General features: G+C 36.8%; 1 protein-coding gene across 2 annotated transcripts in view; it reads left to right on the forward strand.

The window, feature by feature from the left end:
• The window catches only part of USP15 (ubiquitin specific peptidase 15), a 189,180-nt gene that overhangs the window by 78,007 nt on the left and 85,082 nt on the right, over nt 1-26,091 (forward strand). For both annotated transcript variants that reach the window (XM_006859509.1, XM_006859510.1), the window contains exon 6: nt 5,108-5,169. In XM_006859509.1, coding sequence (XP_006859571.1) covers nt 5,108-5,169 — 62 coding nt within the window. The remainder of the gene's footprint in view (nt 1-5,107; nt 5,170-26,091) is intronic.

Here is a 26,091-nt window from a genome sequence, read left to right on the forward strand (position 1 = left end):
ATCCAATTCCTGTAGACACACACCTCTCTCCTTGGCCATCTCACATGCAGTGTAATCTAAGAATACAGTTAGAAAAATGCAGAATTCTTTTAATCTTCTCGTTCATTCTACTTAATGAATATTATTCTCTCCATTATGTACAGTAGAAAGCTAAGATTTAGAAAAGTCAAATAATTTGATGTCCTTGGTAAATATACATTTATCAGATTGCAGATAGAGAATAAATTCTTTCAGTAAGAGGGAGACTAAATATTCCTACTGTTGTTAAGTGCTGTCGAGTCAGTTCCAACTCATAGCCACCCTGATTAGGGTTTCCAAGGAGTGGACTGGTGGGTTTGAACTTTCAACCATGTGGTTAGCAGCCCAGGGTTTGTCCTACAGCACCACACCAGGACTCCGTATATTGTTGTTGTTGTTAAGTGCCATTGAGTTGGTCCAATTCATAGTGGCCCCATGTAGAGTTTCCAAGGAGCACCTTGTGGCCTTCGACCATCAACCTTGTTTGTGGTTAGTAGTCCAGTGCTTATCCTACAGTATTGTATCCAGGACTCCTTGTTGTTGTTAAGTGCTGTCGAGTTGATTCTGACCCATAGCAACCCTGTATAGGGTTTCCAAGGAGCAGTTGGTGAGCTTGAACCACTGACCTTGCAATTCAAATGACTGCAGTGTGACACTTTAACCCACAGCACCACACCAGGACTCCACCCAGGACTCCTTAAGGCCATTTAATTCTTTGAAATAGGCCTAGGTAGCACAAATGATTAAAAAGATTGGTAGTTTGAACTTACCCTGAAGTGCCCTGGAAAAAAGGTCTGGCAGTCTGCTTCTGAAAGGTCACAGCCTTGGGGAAAAAAAAAAATGTTTTGTTTTGTTTTTTAAGAACTGGAACATAGTTTTACTCTGCAAGGCCTAAGGTTGCCTTTAAATTTTGTAAGAACGATTCTGATTGATGATGAATGAGCTAAACACTATCTTTGTTGTTGTTGTTAAGTGCCATCGAGTCGGTTCCGAACATTATCTAGGACATTTTTATTTTTTAAGGAACAATTTTGTTAAAATGAGAAGTTATTTTCATTAGAAATTGAAAGAAAGATGTATTGTTGAATTTTGTACTTCTTCAAATGGGTGGTCTCTTCTTCCTCCCTTTTTGTAAATGTGTGTTTGTTCAGTTTTGAAACCAATATTTTCATTTTATATTTTATCCATAAACAAAATTTTATTCAGAAAATGATGCATTTGAATAAAGGAATGCATTTTAACATCTCTGAGATCTGTCAGCCTGTGCTTATAAAAGCATGGATTTTTAATTGTAAGTGATAACTAGGGAATTAAACTTTAGATATTTACTTGAGTTCACTTCTTTTTTTTTTTTTTCTTTTAAAGCTTTTATTGTGAATTGAGTGATGGTTTACATGGGAGAACATCAGTTTTGCACTCATCCTACCGTATTGTGTTTCTTTGCAATGATTACAATCCCCTCCATGCATCATTATTCAAAAGTATTTCCTTCTATTCCCTCTGTTGTTTGTTTGTTTTTTTATGTATATAAAAACACTCAAAAATATATAATCATTTAAACAACCAAAGGGCACATTCTGCAAACCTGCCTCCTGGCTGCCAGCACACACAACCTTTCTCTTTCCATGAGTCTAGAATCCTAAGCTGCTCCCTCTCTCCATGTCATCATCTCTGTCCCCATCTCTGGTGTCGCTGCTTCTCTGGATAGTGTCCTGCAATCTGCTCATCATCTTCTCCCTTGATGATCCTAGGGTCCTCTGTTTTAGACTGTGATATTAACTACTCCCCTATTTTTGTTACAAAACTTCTACCTTTAAAGTGTGACAGTCTCAATTAGTTGTGATAACAATTGTTGTTATTGTTAGGTACCATCAAGTCAGTAATGCCTCACAGCGACCCTGTGCACAACAGAACAAAACACTGCTCAATCTGGGCCAACCTCACAATTGTTGCCATGCTTGAGCCCATTGATGCTGCCACTTGGCCAATCAATCTCACTGGGGTCTTCCTCTTTTTTTTCTGACCGTCACCCTCTCCAACAACCGGCCCCTTCTAACAATATGTCTGAAGTATGAAAGAAAGTTTGTCCCTCCTGGCCTCCAAGGAACACTCTGGCTGCACTTCTTCCAACACAGATCTGTTGCTTCTTTTGGCAGCCCATGACACTTTCAATATTCTCCGCCAACACCATAACTGAAAAGCATCAGTTCTTCTATGGTCTTCCTTATTCACTGTCCAGCTTTCACATGCAAATGAGGTTATTGAAATTACCATGGCTTGGGTCAGGCACACCTTATTCCTCAAGCTGACATCTTTGCTCTTCAACACTTTAAAAAGGTCTTGTGCAACAGATTTGCCAATGTAATATGTCATTTGATTTCTTTATCACTGCTTCCATGAGTGTTGATAGTTGATCCAAAAAAAATGAAGTCCTTGACAACTTCAATCTTTTTTCCATTGTTAAGAATGTTGTTTATTAGTCCAGTAGTGAGGATTTTTATTTTCTTTACATTGAGATGCAATCCATACTGAAGGCTGTAGTCTTTGAACTTCATCAGTAAATATTTAAGTCCTCTTCACTCTCAGCAAGCAAGGTTGTATCATCTGCATATTGCAGGTTGTTAATGATTCTCCCTCCAATTCTGATGCCACATTTTTCTTCATATAACCCAGCTTCTTGGATTATTTGTTCAGCATACAGATTGAATAAGTATGGTGAAAGAATACAACCCTGTCACACACCTTTCTGAATTTGAAACCATTTAGTGTTCTCATGTTCTTTTTGAACAACTGCCTCTTTCTTGGTCCATGTACAGATTTCTCATGAGCACAATTAAGTGTTCCAGAATACTCATACTTTGCAATGTTGTCCATAGCTTGTCATGATCCACACAATTGAAAGCCTTTGCGTAGTCAATAAAACACAGGTCAACATCTTTCTGACATTTACTCACTGCTAAATTATCTTTTTATAACTGACTTGAACCTTCCAAATGATGATATTTTGTGTGATCGTGTATATGTGTCTGTCTGTCTATCTGTATGGAAACATATCTCTAGGTGTAGGTTACAGTCAATAAAAGCTTTCTTTATTCATGACTTAAAAATCATACACTGAATTCAGTTTTATAAATCTAAGTTTATGAATATATGATAAGAGTATACCAGAATTATAATAAGTAAGTTGTGAATAATAGTTAAATGATGTCCAGTAGGAAAGGAGAGTAATGTGATCAGGGAGAAATCAGGATGGGGGTGGTACACTGTGCTCTTCTCTTATTCTTTATACCCTACATACGAGGGGGCTTCAAAAAGTTCATGAAAAATTCCATTATTCGTAATTCTATTTTTCCACAAACTTTCTGAACTCCTTTATACAGACTATGTTTTTTGAATGTATGAATTGAAGAATTAGTTTGCCTTTGAAGATAGTTATAAAATCTTAATTATATAACCGTGCTCTTTGAATAATATAGCTCCATGAATTTTTGTTTTTTAATGGTGTTTTGTTTATTCCATATGTTCTGAAACAAGCTTTTATTTTACATGGTTAGGGTACAGGTGACAATTTATAAGTAGCCTGGAACATGAGTATATTATCAAAAGCATATGTAGAATAGGTTACAAAAGGCAACATTAAGAAAAATAGACTTAATGAATCTAAACATATTGAAATTTGTAAAGCCTTGAATTTTTCCACCATATTGTGTATATTCTAGTTTTCCTATGAAATTTAGATACCTCTTGAGATTATCACATTCCTTTTGCTACTTTATTTTCTTCTTTGCACAAGCTCCCCTATAAGAACAACTAGAAGAAATGGTCTTCCTTTAGACTAAAAAACTGAGGAAGAAGTCTGGGATATTTTTAAATAAAGGAAATTTCTGCCTTAACATTAGGAAACTCTGCAGTAGGACACTTTAGTCTGATACAGTAGATGATATAGCTATAAATGATGTGACAGTTGTGAGGATGGCACAAGACCAGGCAATGTTTTGTCCTATGCCATGGAGTTGCTATGAGTCAGAGTTGACTCAGTGGTGCCAAACAACAGCATAAATGAGCTGTGCTTAGCATTTACATATAAACTAGTCTATAATTTGCATGTTGTTATAGTATATAATTTGATGTTGAATCCGCTATGACTCATAGTAACCCTGTATAAGGTTTTCCCAAGGCACAGCTCATGGGTTTGAACTGTCAACCTTTTCATTAGCAGTCCAGGATCATACAGCTACCTGTTGTTGTTGTTAGGTGCCATCGAGTCGGTACCGGCCCATAGCGACCTTATGCACAGCAGAACAAAACACCGCCCAATCCTGGGCCAACCTCACTACTGTTGCCATGCTTGAGTCCATCGATGCTGCCACTTGGCCAATCCATCTAGTGATAATATAATTATAGGCAAATTTTAAAACCCCAAATATACTGTGTACTATTTATAATTTAAGGAGCTCTGGTAGCGTAGTCATTACGAATCGGGCTGCGAACCGCAAGGTCAGCAGTTTAAAACTAGCTGGAGAAAGATGAGGCGTTCTGCTCTGGTAAAGATTTATAGCCTTGGAAACCCTGTATGGGTCGCTATGAGTCGGAACCGACTCCACGGCACACAACCACCAACACCATCTATAATTTGCGATGGTCTGTGCCACTGTTCCTCAATATTAGCATAATAGTTAAGATTTTATATCACTAAGTTTAACACTGACATTAATTGCAATTACTTATTGAGCATTTATTTGCACAGTAAAAACCGTGTTACAAGCTAAAAATATACAGTGATAGAAATGTACTCCCTAAACTCGAGTAATTTATATTCTGCTTATTTGGGTTGCACTTCCTCATACTTAAAGTCATAGAATAAATTGTTTCTTCATAGTTTACCTTTTTCCTTCTCACTGTCCTTACTATTTCTATTTGAGATCTTTTTGTCTCTTTTGCCCAGCTTTGGAACCAAAATGCGAAATAATTCTTCACTTTGTCGTTCGTGTCATTTAAATAATTAATTGATATAATCAGCTAGTCTTCTACAGCTATTTAACTTTAGATTGATAAAAATATACGCCTTTTTGTTGTATCATATTTGCAGGTATTAGTGATAGAACAGAAAAATGAAGATGGAACATGGCCAAGGGGTCCTTCTACTCCTAAGTAAGTATGCTCCTGCTTTTTATGGCTAATTCTATGATTTTGAGACCTTTGATGTCAGATGTTAAAATCTAGAGTGATGTAAGAAGCTACTTGTATCTACAAAAATATACACCTTCTTTATATTTTATTCTTAGTGTAGAAATTATCTCAGTTCTTTCTTTAATTATCATGTTATAATTAACAAGGCTCCCATTTCAAATTGCATAGAATCAAGTATGGTGCAAATAAATATTATAAAGGGAAAAGTTGCATCTAATACAGCCACATCACTTGCATTTTGTTCAAGATTTTGAAGGTTATTTGTGAGTTGTTCAAGTTTCTTAATAATGTTTATCAAAATTTCATGTGAAAGTAAGATATTTATTTAGAGAAGTGTTTTAGAGTATAAAATTTCAAGTAGAGCTAGAGGGATATGAGTTGCTTTTGACAGTAAATGAGAGAACGAATTATAGTCGTTTCACTGTTTTCAAGTAATCAGAGCCATAATCCACTATCAAAAATACTTAGACCCAGTTGTGTTTCAATAGTCAGATTTTATAAATGTTTAAGAAGTGGTATTATATACAACCAACTTTGGTAATATTTCTATATCACCTAAGGCAGCACTCTAATCAAGCACACTAATATTTTCTTAGCAGCTGTAATAAGTGGAATAAATAAAGATTTTTCCTATCAGTTCGTGTTACATCTTGCCCTGAAGGAATATTAAATATTTTTCAGTTTTCAAAACTTGACATTTGAATACTCCTGGATAGGAAGACTTAACATTGTGAAAATGTCCATACTGCCCAAAGCAGTTTACACATATAATGCAATCCCAATCCAGATTCCAACAATATTCTTCAAGAGATGGAAAAAACAATTACAAACTTTATATGGAAAGGAAAGAGACCCAGGATAAGCAAAGCACTGTTTAAGAAGAAGAATAAGGTTGAAAACCTCTCACTCCCCAACTTCAAATTTTACTGCATGGCTACAGTGGTCAAAACAGCTTGGTACTGGTACAATGAAAAATGCATAGATCAATGAAACAGAATAGAAAATCCAGAAATTAACCCATCTATATACAGCCAACTGACTTTTGACAAAACACCTAAATATATTGCATGGGAAAGTAATAGTGTCTTCAACAGATGGTGCTGGCAGAACTGGAAAGTGATATGCAAAAGATTGAAACAAGAACTTCACCTCACACCTTGTACAAAAACTAACTCAACATGGATTAAAGACCTAAATGTGAATCCCAGAATTATGAAGGCCATTAATGAAAAATTGAGACAGATGTGAGGGTGCTAATTCAGGGAATACACAGACTACCAAGCATTTTGAAAACTACCCAAACAAAGTAGACAAAATAGATGCTTTAGACATAATAAAAATTAGAAATTTATGTGCATCAAAAGACTTCACCAGAAAAGTAAAAAGGGAACTGGCACTATGGGAAAAAAATCTTTTGCAATGACACATCAGACAAGGGACTTATTTCTAAAATATATAGGAAACTACAACACCTCTACAAGAAAAAGAGAAATAGCCAAACTAAAAAATGGTCACAGAACGTGAACAGACACTTCACCAAGGAGATCTGGGCAGCCAGCAAACATATGAAGATAATGTTCACAATCACTAGCCATTAGAGAGATTCAAATCAAAACAACAATGAGATATCATCTCACACCACCAATAACAGCAAAGATCAAAAAAGTAGAGGACAATAAATGCTGGCGGGAATGTGGAGCGACTGGGACACTCCTACATTGCTGGTGGGACTGCAAAATAATCCATCCTCTCTGGAAAGCAATGTGGTGCTTCCTCAGGAGGTTGGAAATAGAAATACCTTATGATCCAGTATTTCTTCTACGTGGTATTTGCCCACAAAAATACGAGCCATAATACGAGGAGATAATATGCACACCAATGTTCATAGCAGCACTGTTTATAATAACAAAAAGATGGAGACAGTCTAAGTGCCCATCAACAGAAGAATGGATGAACAAACTGTGGTACATACACACAATGGAATATTATGCTACCCTGAAGAATAACAAGGAAGCTGCAAGCCAACGCATAACATGGATGAACCTTGAGGACATTATGTTGAGTGAAATTAGTCAGTCACAAAAGGAAAAATACTGCATAGGACCACTACTGTAAAAGACTAAGAAAAAGAACCCATACTAAAGGGGCGGGGGAACCTCTTTGCTGGTTGCTGGGATGTTGGGGGGGGGGGGGGGAGGAAGGGGAAGGTGGAGCACAGGGCAAGGAATAGACACACGATAGTTTGAATGCTGGGGAGGGGGCTATATACAAGAATGAGAAGGGGGATGGAAGAACAAAGCAGACGGGAGAACAATTAGGCAGGTTTGCATGGGCTAAGTGAGACAGAGGTAAATGATGATATATGCACAACCTTGGGAGTGCAGAGCTCTGGGATAGAGGGATTGAGACATGGTTGGAATGGGTAAAAGGGGAGAAATAATGTTAAGATGCTTGGCTGTCTGTTGAATCTTGGTTTCCCTTGCATACCATTATAAAATAAACACTTGAGGGGGAGAGAACGGAATAGCCAGAAATATCACCATTGAAAGCTTGTAAGTCCGTCTTCTGCCTATAACTAATTGGAATACCTAAAATGAAGCTACAACGTGCCCAGTAAAGGAGGCTTCCTGCAGAGTCTCTGCATTTCATAAGACTATAGGTGGAATCCTGAACAGCATCCAGAATCTTCAGAGGTGGGAAATTTCCACTTGAATGAGTGGACAGACCAGCCTGGAGGGGCTAGAACAGAAGATACTTCTTGAAAGAAAGACCGACAGAAAAAATACAAAACAATATAGGCAGACCAACTGATTACTACAAGAACAAGCAAGTTGTTCACCCAGGAGACATCAAGGCGAGAGAACGGGTCCCCTCAGAGTAATCCCCCTTCCAAGACTAAGACTCAGTGGGAATGCATGCTATGATTGGTGACCACATTTGTCACCAATAAGGGGAAGTGAGGGAAAAACAGCAACGGAGCTGCAAGCTAAACCGTGCAACATTCAATAGACTTCTGTGAACCCGGGTGGAGACCTGGTTGGCCAGCAGTGTGGCAAGACCTGGGGACTCTTTGGCCCAGAGTCAGTGACATAGCCAAAGAGGACTAGAATAGAGAGTTAAGCATCCAGTTGATGAGAGGACATATGCACAAGAGCACCCACTCTTGCAGAAAAACCCACTTGACCTGGGTTTCAATGACTGGATGATCAAAGCTCAACTAGAAGAAGAAAGAAGAGGGAAAAAAGAGTAATCTGATACAATTTGATGAACTTGACCTACACCTATGGATGCAATAGCTCAAAAGAGGGAACAAATCTTTACAGCAAGGATCATTTCTACCCCCTCCATACACAGAGTAGACAGGGATAGGCAACTTGGACATTAGCTACCCAAAATGGGGGGGTTACAAGCTTACAAAGGCAAGAAGTGACTGGCTTACAAGCTTTCACAAGAGGGAACCTAGATCCATAGGGCATGGAGGAAGGTAGAGTCTCCACTGAGTAGTATCCAGTCTGTCTAGGCGGGGCTGATGAAAGGAAATGGGGATAGATCTGTCATGATACGATAGTGAATAATTGTTATCAGGACTGATTGTGAGGATTGGAAATGTAAAAGTAGACATTTTGTAGCAAGAAGGGGAGGTATTAACTTTGCAGTCTAGGAGGGGAGGTCCTTAGGACCATCAAGGGAGAAGATCGGAGGTCCCAACCTATCTAGAGAAACAGTGATGCCAGAGATGGAGGCAGAGATGATGATGTGGAGAAATGGAGCAGCTGGGGACTTTAGACCCAGAGAGGGAGAGGGGCTGTGTGTACTGATGACCAGGGGGGCAGGCTTGTAGGTATACCCTTTGGTTGGTTGATGATTCATGGAGGGGATTATAACCATGGCAATGAAATGATATACAATAAGATGAATGTAAAACTAATGTTCTCCCTGTAAAGTATTTTATAACTCACAATAAAATATTAAAAAAAAAAAAGCAAACAAACCATAAAAGCCTCCTGTCACAGGAGAGAAGCGTGTGGGCAGTTTCTGGTGCACAAAGTCAAAGATTTACATCAGACTATATAGTTAGAGCTCTGGTAGCCTAGTGGTTACGAGTCGGGCTGCCAACCTCAAGGTCAGCAGTACGAAACTACCAGCTGTTCCGCGGGAGAAAGATGAGGCCCATAAAGATTTACAGCCTCGGAAACCCTGTTTCCGAGGGTCACTATGAGTCGGAGCCGACTCTACGGTACTTAACAACAACAACATAATTGGTCCTATATGAACATTAAGGAGCCCTGGTAGCATATACACGGTGGGCTGCTAACTACAAGGTCAGCTGTTTGAATCTACCAGTTGCTCCTCAGGAGAAAGATGAGACTTTCTGCTGCCATAAAGATTTGTTTGTTATAACTTGGAACCAACTTGATGGCACAGAACTACCACGACTACCACATGATTATCAGTTTCTATGAACCTGAGACCAGAAGAACTAGGCAGTGCCCAGCCTCTGCTACCAACTGCTCTGAAAGGGATCACATTAGGTGGTCCTGGATAGAGTTGGGGGTGGGGAGGGGAGGGGAAATAGGGAACAAAATTTAAAATCATAAAAAAAGACCAGGTTTACCAGAGACTACAACCCTTAGTCACCCATCAGGTCTGGAACTAAACTTACCCCCAAGGTGCAATATTCAGCCAAACAATAGATGGGCTTTTAAGGGCAGCAGCACTATTCAGGTATGGATACCTTTAAATCTCTTCTACTGAAAGTTGCTGATTTTCACATGAAAGACAAAACTAATTATGAATTTTCTTTCGTTTTCATCTTCCCTATCTTCTAGCATACCATTTTTGCTTACTCAATCAAATATAGCACTTGTTTATATAAGAGAAAACAACTTCTTTATACAATACCTAGTAACTGTGTAAATATTAATACATCTTGTTGAATGAAGGTATTAAAGTAGATATAACTAAGAGTTCCAGCCCTCACAAAATCTTAGAGTTTAATAGATAAATAAACCCAAATATTAATGGATGAAAAGTTATGTCCACACACTATAAAATAATGTAAGAAATACTATACAACAATATGTAAAAATTAACAAATTATAGATTATTAGTATACAGCAATCCCTGGGTTGCAAATAAGATCCTTTCCTAACTAACTTTAGGAATTTGCAGGTCACTTGGACCAGGTGCATGATTCTTAATTAGCCTTACTTTAATACAAGAAAAGACAGGAAGCCTTTTCAGTGATTTAAAAGCTGCACTTGGAACAAATCGCATAGTGGTTATGAGTCAGGCTGCTAACCTCAAGGTCAGCAGTTCAAAACTACCAGCCATTCCATGAAAGAAAGATGAGGCTTGAAAAGATTTACAACTTTAAAAACGCTATGAGTTGAAATCCACTCGACTGCACAACTGACTTCACAGCACACCACCACCACCCCTTGGAACAAATGAAGGTGTCTCTGATGGAGAATTTATTAGGAATAGGGTTTGCTTCAGTCCTTTCAAAGTGAAGGCAAATTTACATATTTGTAAAGCACAGCTTCAAAGATGGAAACACTCCATTCAAAGATATTGGCACCCTACTCAAAGATGGCATCCAGTGTGGCACTTGGAATGTTGCTGATAATCTAAGCTTGTAAGTCAGGTTCCAGAAAGGTTCAATGTGCCTCTTCCATTTCTCCCATTTCAGGGTTTTAACCTGTAATTTTTCCCATTTCTGCTACTGTGATGAATCACCCAAATTGTGAAAATTCTGGCCTATTTCCATTTCACTTCATTACCAATTAGAGAACCACTTCAGAGCCCTGTGGTAAAGGGCAAGTATAAGTTGTCCATAAACCAGACATTTATAACCCAGGGACTGCTATACACACACCCACACCCACACACAAACAAAAAGATGATACTTGACTTCAAGTTCTCCTAACTTGATCAAATGTCATATACCTAAAATTTGTTGTATTACATTTAATGGAGAAATATCAAATGCAACCCTATTATGAGTATAAGATAAGAAAAAGAGATAAATTCCACTATTTATATTTGATATAATCTTCTAATGAAAGCCCATAAACAGTCCACAAACTCCTAGAACTAATGAAAAAATTGAGGTAGATTAATATTATAAGATTAATTTCTATAAATCAGTTTTCTTTTTCTACCCAGAAATCAGCCAGTTTTTTCTATAAAAACTATTTACAGGTAGTAAATAATTTTCAATTTTGTGAGCCATATACTCTCTTTCACGCCTACACTTTTGCTCTTGTAGCATGAAAATAACCATAGACATTATGTCATCAAGTGGACATGACTGTGTATCTATAAAGCTTTATTTACAAAGCAAATCTATAACTAGATTCAACCACTCCTTTATGCCATTAATAACCTTCTTAGAAAATAATTGTAACAATATTGACCTAATTCAGAATGCATAAAACTTTTGTGGGAAAATTTGTTTTAACTTTACTGAGAGGCAAAAAATGTTCATGGACTTAAACCGTAGTACTGCTTGGTTTCTCTAAGTATAATCATGTCACTGCCTCCATTTTGAAATTCTAGCTAAATTAAAAAAAAAAAAAACTTGACAGATTTAGTCTAAGATTAATTTAGACTAACAAAAATCCAGAAATAGCTGTGTCAATTTTGAAAAAGAAGAATAAAGAAAAGATGAGATACACTTGACTTGTGAGATAGTGAGAGTTCCTACAAAGCCATAGTAATAAAAAGTTATGATACTAGAAAACAAAAACAAATGGACTAGGATACATGTTGTTGTTGTTATGTGCCGTGGAGTCGGTTCCAACTCATAGCAACCCTGTACAGGGTTTCCGAGGCTGTAAATCTTTACAGGAGCAGAAAGCCTCATCTTTCTCCCGCGGAACAGCTGGTAGTTTCGAACTGCTGACCTTGCGGTTCGCAGCCCGATTCGTAACCACTACGATACATAGAAAGATTTATATATATTTAAGACCTTGATAATATGGTATGTCATACCACTAGGTATGAGGAACAGATGGGTTTCTTAAGGCAGATACGGACTTAGATTTTATTAGGAAAACTAGCTATTTGGATAAAGAGAAAACTGGATGACTACATTACATGGTACATACAAAGACAAACTCCATAAAAAGTAAAGACACAAATAAGAAAGATAAAGATACAAGCTATTAATATAAGAAATTGTGGAGACAATCCATATCATAGGGACCGTGGACCATCCTATGAAAACTTAATGTTGCTGCTGTTGTTAAGTGCATCAAGTTGGTTGCGACTCATAGTAACCCAATGTGGGTTTTCCAATGAGTGGCTGACCTTGTGGTTCAAACTGACCTTGCAATCTAGTGCTTTATCCCACAACGCCACACCAGGATTTGATGATTTCAAAATTAAAGCTTTTCTTTAAAGAGTCATATACAAAATTATAAGTCACATGTTAGCTTTGGAACATCTAAACCATACAATGGAATAATACCTACAATCTGAGGGTCAGAGAAAAAGTATTGCTACAAATTCAGAGACCTTCATGAAAGAAAAATATCAAAATATGAAGTTAACTATTTCTCAACAAATCCTAAGTCTATACACTTGAAAAGGGAGTATTTCCATCTCTCTAGCACTTCCCTGAAGATTTCTGTGCCCTTTGTTTTATGCCACATCAAAACATCAGTTTTGGCATCTTCAAGGGATTCATATTAAGTTCCTTTTAAATATTCTTTAAATAAGGAGGAAAAAAGAAGTCTGAAGAGACTAAGTAAAAACTTTAGGGCTGGTGAGCTAAATTTTCCAAACAGATTCTCATAGGACAGTCCTTACTACCCTCAAAGAATGAACAAGTGTATTGTCATGATGGGGGGAAAAAAATCCCTTGGCACAACTTTGTTGGCTTTTTTCTCACTAGTGTAGTTTCCTGTTTTTATAAACCATCTTTATAATGAGCCCCTGTGATTATCCTGTGTCATTCAAGAAAATGTATCAAGATTATTCCTTTGGAATCCAGAAACAGTTATTATAACCATCTGATCTGACCTCCCTTCTTGATTGAAACAGACCCAGCAGATACCCTCAGTAGTCACTGTTTTGATTAGATCTTTTTTTTGAAGGTACCCTAATGAAATGAAGACAAGTCTGAGAGAACTTATCTGCAACCATCCATTGATTACAGCGATATGTTTTAACATGTTTTATTTGGAATAAATCCATGCATGTACTAACCTAAATGTCATTGATTCCTACTGGGAACCCTAATAGGAATGTATTTTTTTACTTATCCTAACATGAGAAATTTCTATAAACAGAAACCAAGAAGAAACTTTGGGAAAATAGGCAAGGGATATAAATAGTCTACAGAATGAGAAGACCAAGCACTAAAATGTAGATGAAATGCATTTAGAAAAGTGAAATTGAATAAAAAAGGATTATAAACTTATAGTCATAAGAATAGCAAAAGTTATAAAAGTTGCTAATAGCAAGTGTAGAGCAGGATGTAAGAGAGTTCTTATGTACTGATGGTGGCAATATAAACTAGTACTAGCATTCTTAAGTCTGTCAATGTTTAATTAAATCAGGAAATAAATCGGGAAATAGTTCACTCATAGTTCTGTGTAAATTTTTCTGGGAATCTAGTGTAGTCTTGAGATCATCTTTGTAACTGCATTGTTTGTGTTTGTGGATAGTTAGATAGATACCAGGCTGTCACTAGTAGAGTGAATCAGAAAACAGGTGGTTGAATGCTATGAGATACTGTGCAACAGGTTGGAGAAGTAACAATGAAGAAATCTTTAAAACTGAGTAAAGTTTTAAAACACACAGTTGTGGTTAAAAATATAATAATAAACAGGAAGAGATTCATAATTCAATACTGCTGTTTAGATGTAGGACATGTTACATAAATGTAATTGTTTAAGGACATAGGGAAACCACTTATGAGGGAATGAACTAGATACACAGACAAAGAAATGAAAATAAACAAAAAAGTTTAGAAAAATTTTAGTTTTATGTGTATAGTTAAAGCAAGGGTAAAGTTAGCTTTTTTCTGAGTGAATGTCAGCCCCCAAAAAAGGTGTAACATCTAGTTATTCATTATAAGAAAATTTAACTTAGGCAAATTCAGTTCTGACAGAAAGTGTGTAATTTATGACATTAAGAAATTTTAAGATGTTGTTGTTGCTGTTAAGTGCTGATTCGATGGCAAGTGAGTTTGAAGCACCAATCTTGTGGCTCAAACTGAGCTTGCAGCCCAGTGCTTTATCCCACAGCGCCACACCAAGACTCCGGTAAGATACTTTGTTGTTGTTGTTAAGATACAGAAAAGAAGTCCTGGTGGCGCAGTGGCTAAGGGCTGGATTACTAACCTAAAGGTCACTGATTCTGCACAAAACACTGCCCCATCCAGAGCCATCCTCACAAATGTTACACTTAAGCCCATTGCTTTGTGTCCATCTTGTTCCAGGTATTCCTCTTTTTCACTAACCTTCCACTTCACCAAGTATGATGGCTTTTTCTAGGGACAGATCCCTCCTCAAAACATGTCCAAAGTATGAGGAATGAAGGCTCGCCATCCTGGCTTCTGAGGAGCAGTATGGCTGTACTTCTTCCAACACTGATTTGTTTGTTCTTCTAGAAGTACATGGTACTTTCAGTATTCATCTGTAACACCATAACTCAAAAGCATCAATTTTTCTATGGCCTTCTTTATAGTCCAACTTTCACATGCATATGAGGCAATTGAAAATACCATAGCTTGGGTCAGGCACACCTTAGACCTCAAACTGAGGACTTTAAAGAGGCCTTGTGCAGCAGATATGTCTAATGCGATGTGCCATTTGGTTTCTTGACTGCTTCTTCCATTAGCGATTATTATGAATCAAAGCAAAATTAAGTCTTTGACAACTTTAATCTTTTCTCCATTTATCATGATATTATTTACTGGTCCATTTGTGAGGAATTTTGTTTTCTTTACTTTTGAGGTACAAGTATATTGAAGACTGTAGTCTTTGATGTTCATCAGTAAGTATTTTAAGTCCTCTTTGCTTCTAGCAAGCAACGTTGTATCATCTGCAATTAGCAGGTTGTTAAAGAATATTCCTCCAATCCTCATGCCTTCTTCTTTTTTCATATAATCTATGCTTCTGAGATTATTTGTGCAGCATACAGATTAAGTGAGTGTGGTAAAAGGATGTAGCCATGGCGCACACCTTTCCTGGTTTTAAAACATTCTGTATTTCCTTGTTTTAGTCAAACAATAGGATATTGGTCTATGTGCGGTTCCTCATGAATACAATTAAGTCTTCTGAGAATGCCCATTCTCTGCAATATTGTCCAACTTTTGCATGCATATGAGGCTATTGGGTCAGGTGCACCTTTGTCCTCAAACTGACATCTTTGCTCTTGAATGCTTTAAAGAGGCCTTGTGCAGCAGATTTGCCTAATGTGATATTGTCGTTTGATATTTTGACTGTTACTTCCGTGAGTATTGATAATGGATCCAAACAAAACGAAGTCTTTAACGAATTAAATATTTTCTACATTTATTATGATGTTATTTATTGGTTCAGTGGTGAGGATTTTTGTTTTCTTTACAATATAGCAATATTTTACTTGCCCATAGAATTGTTTTAAATATTGCAAGTTAAGTCTTAATTTTTTCTTCAGTTCTTTCAGCTTGAGAAATGCTGAGCATGTTCTTCCTTTTGGTTTTCTATCTCCAGTTGTTGCACATTTTATATAATACTTTGTCTTATTGAACTGGACTTGGAAATTTTCTGTTTAACTCTTTTAATTCCTGATTTCTTCTAGTCCCTTTAGCATTTCTACACTGGAGAGCAAGTTTCAGAATCTCTTCTGACATCCATTTTGTTCTGTTCTTTCTTTACTGTCTTTTCAATGATTTTTTGTTTTCATCCTGTATGCCGTTCTTGATGTTATCTCATAGCTCTTGTAGTCTTCTGTCATTAGTGTCTGATGTATCAATTCTCTTATTGAGATTGTCTCAAAATTCAGGTGGGGATATGTTCACAGTCATATTTTGGTTCTTGTGGACTTGTTTTAATTTTCTTCATCTTCAACTTAAACTTACATAAGAGCAGTTGGTGATATTTCCCACAGTCCAACACTGGCATTTTTTTGGCTGATGATATAGAGCTTTTCTACCATCACTTCCCATAGATATATAGTCAGTGTGATTCCTGTGTATTCCATCTGCTGAGGTACATTAGAATGTTGTTGTTAGGTACTATTGAGTCTGTACCAACTCATAGCGACCCTGTGCATAACAGAATGAAACACTGCCCAGTCCTGGGCCAACCTCACAATTGTTGCCACACTTGAGTTCATCGATCCTGCCACTTTGCCCATCCATCTCGTTGGGGGAGTCTTTCTCATTTTCTTTGACCCTCCACCTTACCAAACAAGATAATCCTTTTCTAGCTACTGGTCCTTCCTGACAATATGTCCTAAGTATGAGAGACGAAGTTTGGCCATCCTGGCCTCCAAGGAGCACTCTGACTACACTGCTTCCAACACAGATCTGTTTGGTCTTTTGGTAGCCCGTGGCACTTTCAATATTCTCCTCCAATACCGCAACTCAAATGCATCAGTTCTTCTACGGTCTCACTTATTCACTGTCCAGCTTTTGCATTCATATGAGGTTATTGAAATTACCATGGCTTGGGTCAGGCGCACCTTAGTCCTCAAGCTGATATCTTTGCTCTTCAACACTTTAAAAACGTCTTGTGCAGCAGATTTGCCTAATGCATTACGTCGTTTGATTTCTTGACTGCTGCTTCCATGAACGTTGATAGTTGATCCAAGAAAAATGAAGTCCTTGACAACTTCAGTCTCTCCTCCATTGATAAAAATGTTGTTTATTAGTCCAGTGGTGAGGATTTTTGTTTTCTTTACATTGAGATGCAATCCATACTGAAGGCTGTGCTCTTTGATCTTCATCAGTACGTATTTTAAGTCCTCTTGACTTTCAACAAGCAAGATTGTATCATCTGCATATCGCAGGTTGTTAATGAGTCTTCCTTCAATCCTGATACCACAGTTTTTCTTTATATAACCCAGCAACTCACAAGCTACCACAGTACAACAAACAGAGGAATATACATTAATATGTTATTGTTGTTAAGTGCCGTCGAGTTGGTTCCGACCCATAGTGACCCTGTTGCCTATTACATTGTTTTAAAAAGATATTTGCAATGAATAAGTCATTTGTTGTTGTTAAGTGCCTTCTAGTTGGTTATGCCTCATAGAGATCCTACAGAAGACTTCCAAGGAGTAACGAATGAGTTCATGGGTCTGAATTGCTGCCCTTGTGGCTCAAACTGACCTTGTGGTCTAGTGCTTATCCTACAGTGTCACACCAGGACTCCTATCATGTGATCTCCAGCACCATGAGCACAGTTAAGTGTTCCTGAATACCTGTTCTCTGCAGTGTTGTCCATAGCTTGTACAGTTGGTATAGCTTATACTCAATGATAGAAAACATGTAAGTAGCTTACTTAACTGACTGTTTATACCACTTAAAACATATTTTGTGGCTTTTTGATTAAAAATAAAAAGTGTCAAAAACGTTAACAGTAAGATATGGTTTCGTTTTTAAAAAAACAAAACATACCTAAGAAAAATCCTTTGCTTAAAAAACTTTTCACCTATTTTTTTCTTCTCTGTTAGATATCAAGATAATTTGAAAATTTCATCTTTATATTCATGCTCTATTTTATTATACTCTTCAAGTACCTAGTGTTTTCAGAACTTGTATTTCTTATATGAGGGAATTCCAGAAGTTCCTAAAAATGAAATTAAAAGACAATAGAATTTTTCCATCAAATTTTTGAAAACTCATTGTATTGCTTTTAAGCATTTGGTTTTTCTTCATGTTATGTGCTGTTGAGTCTACTCCTTTTTATAGCAAGCCTGTGTAGGATTTATAAGAGGCGGCTGGTAGGTTTGAACTGCTAACTGTACGATTAGCTGCCTAGTGCGTGACTTACAGTGAGTGGCACCCTGGGACTCCTCTCATTTCTTTTAACCTCTCAGAAACATGGTCTTTTCTAAGGATACCTTTGAAAAGAGTTTTGTCCATATAAATTTTTTTTTCTATTTGTCCATTTATATTCCAAGGACATTGATGTTAAAAGGATAATCTAATAGCCTCAAGATGTATGACTAGTTAAATGTTATATTTTTTAAAAATTGATTTTAAAGTGAAATAATTATAGGAGTTCATAGGTACAGGTTTATTAAATTGTACAATTAAAGTTTTTTTCTGTAGAGTTTCATTTAGAAATAATTATTTCACAGAATGCCTTAGAAGTCACAGCATTATATTTTTTTAAATCTTAATTTTGCTGTTTTCCTGAAATAAGTACTACTGTCCTCATGAGGATAGCATGAGAATTTAGTTTAGCATGACATTTTATTAATTACTTAAGAATAATGGCAAAATATATGATTCAGTGTTTGGTGAGAAGTTAAGGGCTATTGATATTTTGAAGGGGCAGTTTTCATTAAGTAGAAAGCACGTAGAGAAGCATCTTAAACCTGATGCAGCCCAAGAAACACAAACAGAATCATAGGAAAAACCTAAGCCAGTAGCTCTTACTCAATACATTGTCCCTCTGTCATCTGTTTTATTCTGATTTACAGAATTCCAAATCGATGACGAAAACACTTAAGTATAAACTTAATCTAGTGCTGTCATGGTACTTTTACAGCACTGTCATGGTACTTTTACAGCACTGTCCCTGAGTGCTCTGCTTGGAGAGAGTGAGCATTTTATAAATAAACCATTGCAAACTATTCTTTGGTCATGATTAATAATAAACATCTAGGTGACTCTCATATCCTGGTTTTGTTTTATACCATTTCTGTATGCTTTGGTTTTTGTTATCGAGTGCCTTCGAATTGGTTCCAACTCACAACAACCCTGTATAGGGTTTCTGAGGCTATAAATCTTATTGGAAGCAGAAAGCCACCTCTTTTTCTCGAGGAGTGCCTGCTGGGCTCGAACCACCAAACTGTGATTAGCAGTTCATTGCTTATCCTGTGGAGCCACTGTACCTGCTTAAATACAAGTAGAAAATCAGCACATAGTTAGAATATTTTAGGAAATAATTATTAACCCTAATTTACATATATAACTTGAAGATTAACTATATAAATCAACTCAGAAATGGTGCATAGATCTATTTGATTAAAACTCATTTCATTGCTGTTGAGTAGATTCACAGCAGCCCTGCAGATAGAGTAGTACTGCCTCAAAAGGTTTCCATGGCTTTAATCTTCAGGGGTTGTATTTTTCCTGCAGAACAGCTGGTGGGTCAAACCACTGACCTGTCAATCATAACATTTAACTACTTCACCATCACATATTATTTGATTAAAAATTATTGAAATTTATGTTAGAAAACTTATGTAAAGTGTTGATTCCGATTCATAGCGATCCTGTATAGGGTTTCCAAGGAGTGGCTTGTGGGTTTGAACCATCAACTTTGTAGTTAGCAGTCCAGTGCCTATCCTGCACAGGCACACCTGGACTCCTTGACAATTAGAGACCATTGTTTAAATGAGATTTTAGTGTTCAACCATATTATTAGGAAGCCCAAACACACTGCCATCCAATTGCTGACTTATAATGACCCTATAGGACAGATAACAGAGAAAGAGGGGATAAATAACTTCAGTCAGAAACTGGAACAATTGGTATAAACCACTTAACATTAAATATATTGAAAGAAGAAAAATCAAGTAGTAGGTAACTGGAAAGACAGAATTTTTGGAGTGGGGAAAAAAACTGCTTTATGATACAAACCTTTTTATTATTTAAATAACTATGCCCACTTTTTGGTAATTGTTCTCTAATGCACAGGCATCATATTAATGGAATTAAGTTTATAAGCATTGCTGTTTGCCAGTGAACTGTTTTTGTTGGTGGTGGCATTTTATCTTTGTCCAGTCTCCAAATCCTTTTTTTGTAAATGTTTATACATACACATGAACACACTCTACATTAACTGTGTACTTTGAGGTTCCTCAGTTTAGTAATCATTGAGATCCTGAGTATATATGCAAATTTTTCTTTTCAAAATTTACGTAGATTAAACACATGTTTTGTACATCTGAATCTTCCTGTTTTCTATTGTGGAAAGATAATGTGTAACCTAGATTTCTCCAGGTATTACCAGAAATAACTTGCTCACAGTAAAGGGCTGTGTTTCCAACTCATAGGAAACCTGTTGAAGGGTATTTTAGGTTGTAAATCTTTGCAAAACCAGAAAGTCTCATCTTTCTCCCATGGAGCTGTTGATGGGTTCGAATCACTGACCTTGTGATTTTCTGTCAGTGTTTATAATGTTAAGTTCAATTTTAAAAGTCAAGACAAATTTTATAGTTAGAAAATTAAGATAGCATATTATGTGCATGTTGTTATAAGTACCATTGAGTCAGCTGTGACCCTGTATAGGGTTCCCGAGGAGCAGCTAGTGAGCTTGAACTGCCGACCTTGCAGTACAAACTGACTTTGCAGTCCAGTGTATTAACCCACATCGCCACATCAGGACTCCATTATAGACAAATGTAATTGAAGTCTAGAATGCTCATATAGATAGGGTATTTGAAGGTACTCATAAATAATTATTGAATGCTCCCTTTCATTCCCTCTCCCTTGCTTTGTTCCAGAAAGGATTTGAGCAATTTACAGTAACACATATATATCAGAAATAGCTATATAGACAGACACAAAAACCAGGACAAATGGAAAATAATTACAAGGGTAAGTCAAAAAAGTATTGCTACTATAGGGTTACAGTTCATACATGTTTGAGTTTATTCCAGATATAAAATATGTTTAAGTATGTCTCTGCAATCAGTGCATGGGTACAGACAAATTTTCTCAGTAATACACTTGTCTTAATTTCATTAGGGTGCCTTCAGTAGAAAGGCCCAATCAAAGCAGTAGCTTCCGAGGGAATCTGCTTGGCCAGTTCAATTCAAGGCAAAGAGGTCAGTTCAAAGAACTAAGGTGACTATTTTTTAGAATTCCATAGTGTGTGTGTATGGGGGTGGGGGGGTAATCTTTTTTCATTTTAACCTTTTATTTTTGCATTGGTGGATATCAGTTTTCCAATCAACAATTCATACACATTTGATATTTTGATTGCAAGTCCCACAATACAACACACTCATTCACCTGTTACCTTGTGTCTACTCTTCCCATTCCTACATTTTTGCCTTCTGAACTTTGTCCTTGGGCAGATGCTAATCTTTTGATCTCAAATGATTAATTACTCTAAGGACTGCGTGCCTCACCAGTGTTATTATTCACGTTCTAGACATGTCTGTGGTTTGTCCTAAAATTGAGCCATGGACGCAAGTTCATTTCCAGGCCTGTAGGGTGAGTAACAGCAATAATCTCAAGGATCTGTCAGTCTCTGTCTGACCAGTAAGCTTTGCCTTGTCTATGATTTTGAGTTTTGTTCCACATTTTTCTCTCACTCTATCCAGAACCTTCTAGTATAGTCCCTTTCAGAGCAATTGGTAATAGTTGGTAATAGTAACTGAGCACCATCTACTTCTTTTGGTCTTATGGTCTTGGAGGTTGAAGTTCACAGGTCTGTTAGGTCTCTGTACTAATTGTACTCATGCATCTTTTATTTAATTCATTCTTCTTTTCTTTCTGCTCTGGATATAGAGAAACCAGTAGTTACATCTTAGACGAACACTCACAAGCTTTTAATGCCATTTGGGATATTCTTGATAGATGCTCTCAAAGGGCACAGGATAATCATTGGGGGCTTATTATAAAGAAGTTTTAGGAAAACTGGAAATTGTGATTAAAATGTCAGGAAAGTTGCACCAAGGAATTTTTTCTCATTACAATACACTGCTCATTCTTGGAGGGTAGCAAGTCTTACCCCATCCACTTTACAGTCAGATCTTGATTTTCCTAATTTTTTTTTGTTCCCAAAGCTCAAAGAACATTGAAAAGGAATGAGACTTGACTCCCTCTAGGATGCCAAAAGGAACTCTGATAGCGTAGTAGTTAGGAGTCGGCCTGCTAACCTTCAGATCAGCAGTTCGAAATTTTCAGCTGTTCCATGGGAGAAAGATGAGACTTTCTGCTCCAGTATAGAATTACAGTCTCAGAAACCCTATGTAGGGTCGCTATAAGTCAGAACTGACTCCACAGCACACCACCACCACAGGATGCCAAAGCCGTTTATGTCAAAAAACACGGAATTCCTTAACAAAGGATTAGAAAGATGGGAACATTGCCTTCAGAAGTGTGTAGCCATAGAGGGGATGATACATAGAAAAACAATAGGTTCACATTTTGATTTTTTTTTTTTTTGGTTTTTAAAGAGTTATGATTGTGTAGCAATACTTTTTTACTTACCCTTATATAGTCATAATAAGATGAAATTAGAGGTAAAGTTAGTTTGTAGGAGCAGTAATGGCTTTTGCAGGTGTTAAAATTGATCTGCTATTGTGTGGGCTTTGTTTGGATCCTGATTCAACCTATTTGTAGAAGAGTAGGAGGTAATACTTGTGGTAATTGGGGAAAACTTGAACGAACATGAACTGGGTATTAGATTGGCATTGATAATAGTGTGTGCTGTTTAAAATAAGGCAGATTTCCTTATCTGTTAGAGATACACACCTTCCAGACACATCTATAGTGTTTATAGATAAATTTATGGGTACTGGGAGTTTACTTTTAAATGTTGTTAATTGCTGTTGATTCCACCTCATAGAAACTCTGCATACGGTTTCTGAGAAGTGATTGGTGGGTTTGAACCGTCAATTTTTTGGTTAGCATTCCTGTGATTATCCTACAGTGCCTCAAAGAGGGATGAGGACACCACAAATAGAACAAAATGACAGGATACAACTCACTTTTAGAGCTGTATAAGTGACAGCGAATGTGTGAGAGGATGTATATGTTTGAATGTTTTATAATAAAATGTTCAAAATAAAAATGGAGTACAAATTTCATTCCAAATTAATAGCTGTTGAAGAAAAGTGACTGTAATTTCATTTTTTAAAAAAATAGGATGATTTATTTCATACCATGTATAAATTGGAGCTGTCAAAATGAGGAAAACGACAATGTATTTTAAGAGCCTCTCACTCTGTCTGGCATATAGGAGGCATGCAGCAAATGTTTGCTTAACTGTATCTCACAGCAATAAAAGTGTTTTAAGTTTTCCAGAGATTTGATGTTTTCTTTTTCTTGAAGAATTTGCCTTAGAAGGATTGCTACAAATGGGGAGAATTTGTAAGATTGGTCTTGTTTTTGTTAATAATTTTTATTTGTGATATTTACATTTTATAAAGTTGGCCATAATGTCAGGTTTGAAATTGACTGTAAAAACCTTTAAATGATTGTTTTCATATGTCAGTATCAGATTTTGTTTATTTATATTTTAGTTATTCAGCATGGTATTAAATTTTCATGTGTTAAATATTTGGTTTACTTCCAAAGAGCAGGTGGTGTTTTCTGTTGAGACAGGAAGTTCAAACTATTAATTTAGACTTGAATTGCATAATTTTAGGTAAAACATAGGTGATGTAGAGGAATTCATATACTACAAACATTGTGAAGAACAAGATTTAATTTTTTCTTCATTAAATGACCTCAACTAATGAGTTTTACCTTTTTTCAGTTTTTTCAGTTGCATTTAAGAGTTAAATCACTGCCTAGGCCAAACTACCCAAAATAGTTTGACACTAGATATGGGCTAATTGCAAGTATTACCTCCTACTCTTCTGCAAAGTTGTTTGAACTACAAGGGTCAGTGGTTCAAGCTCACCAGCTGTTCCTTGGAAACCCTATATAGAGTCACTATGGGTTGGAATCGACTCTACAGCACTTAAAAACAACAAATAGCTTAGATCCAGTTTGTGTATAATATTCTAAGTGATTTATTTGTGCTAACTCTAAAAAACCTACTAGAACAGAATTGTTAATGAGCAGGGTAGTTTTCAAATAGCATACAAAGTAGAGCTAAAGGATTTAGATTATAATCCACAAAATGACTGTTCTTGCTATCAGGGCTCCAGTCATACTCTAAAGAATCTGAAATTAACTTTACATAATGAGATGGATTGGCACAGTGGTAGCAGCAATAAGCTCAAGCATAGTAATGATTGTGAAGATGGTGCAGGACCAGACAGTGTTTCATTCTGTTGTGCATAAGGTCATACCACAACCACAACATACTAGACTGGGCTTTGTGTATATAATCTGTGTTAGAAGTTACAGTCAGCATAGATACATATCTAACTCCTATCCAAAGACTATCAGTATTCCCTACAATATTTTGAAAATGTTATCACAGTTCAGATTTAACTTGTGACCAGATCCATCCTTTTTTACTCTAGTTTCCCTGCTATTTAAAGGCAATCTGTCTACCTATGTATGTATCTCAGTGCTTCCTAAGCAGTAACTAGTTGATGGGGAGTGGATTCTAACTCATGGTGACTCCAGGTACTTCAATGTAGAGCTGTCTCTGTACTGTAGTTTTTCCTACTCCTTTTTTTAATAAGTTGCCTTTCCCATAGAGTTTTCAGTGGCTGGTTTGTCAGAAGTAGATCTCCACCAGGCCTTTCTCCCGCCGTGCCTCTGGGGTGGACTCAAATCTCTAACCTTTTTGTTTGCAGAAGAACACATTAACTATTTGTACCACCCAGGGATTCTCAATACTAGATTGTTTTTTTTTTTGTTTTGTTTTCATTGTCTCTTTATATAAATGCCATACATATATAGAATGCACTCATTTAACACTAATTCTTTCTTTTGTCTTTTTTCCAGTGTCATTTCCCCCTTAGCCTACAAACATCTTGAAAAAGAAAAATAAACTACAGATTTCCTCCAAATGTTATTTTCAGCTTTTCTCCCTTTGACAGCCAATGTGTTTGAAAAGAATATACTTACTATTCCTTGCACCCACTCAGAATTTTGCATTTTTTTTCTACACCAGTTTGCATCTACTCTGAACCTTCTTCACCCTCTACCAGAATGCTCTTTCCTGAAACTAGCAATGACTTCCTTATTTTTAAATATTTGTTAAAGATTGCTAAAAGTCCTTACTTTTTTTTATAAAAGTCTATAATGATTTTATAACTTCACACATTAAGTCATTTGGAAAATAGTTGTTGTTGTTAAGTGCCGTCGAGTCGGTTCCGACCCATAGCGACCCTGTACAGGGTTTCCAAGGGTGTAAATCCTTACGGGAGTAGAAAGCCTCATCTTTCTCCCACGGAGCGGCTCTTAATTTCGAACCACTGACCTTAAGGTTCGCAGCCCGATTACTAACCACTACGCTACCAGAGCTCCTTCCTGGAAAATAGTAGTTCACCGAAATATGCAGATGTCCAAAATGTTGGCAGATTTATTACACAAGTGTTAACAGTTTTTATGTGCATGACAGCTAACTGCAATGTTGGGGATTCAAGTCCCACAGAGGCCTGATGATACACTTTTGAAAAATTAGCCATTGAAAGCTCTATAGATGCAATTATACTCTTACACACACCTAAGTGTTTGTTTGATAGCAAATAGTTTCACTTGTGCTCTTTGATGTGACAGGCTCCTTTCATTCATTTTTGAGAAAATGCCTGCCAACTATCCAGACCTGAATAATCATAACTTGTCAATCGTTCTATATATATATATATATATGAAAAGAAGAAAGAGCAGCTAGTTGTATTTTCAATTCAAACAATCACACAAATCCTTTTCTTTATAACAACCATTATATTTAATATGCAGCAGACGAGCTTTAAGGAGCTCTGGTAGCGTAGTGGTTACGAATCGGGCTGCGAACCTTAAGGTCAGCGGTTCGAAACTACCAGCCGCTCCGCGGGAGAAAGATGAGG

Source organism: Chrysochloris asiatica, unplaced genomic scaffold (genome assembly GCF_000296735.1).
Source record: "Chrysochloris asiatica unplaced genomic scaffold, ChrAsi1.0 scaffold00033, whole genome shotgun sequence".
Taxonomy (NCBI): Eukaryota; Metazoa; Chordata; class Mammalia; order Afrosoricida; family Chrysochloridae; genus Chrysochloris; species Chrysochloris asiatica.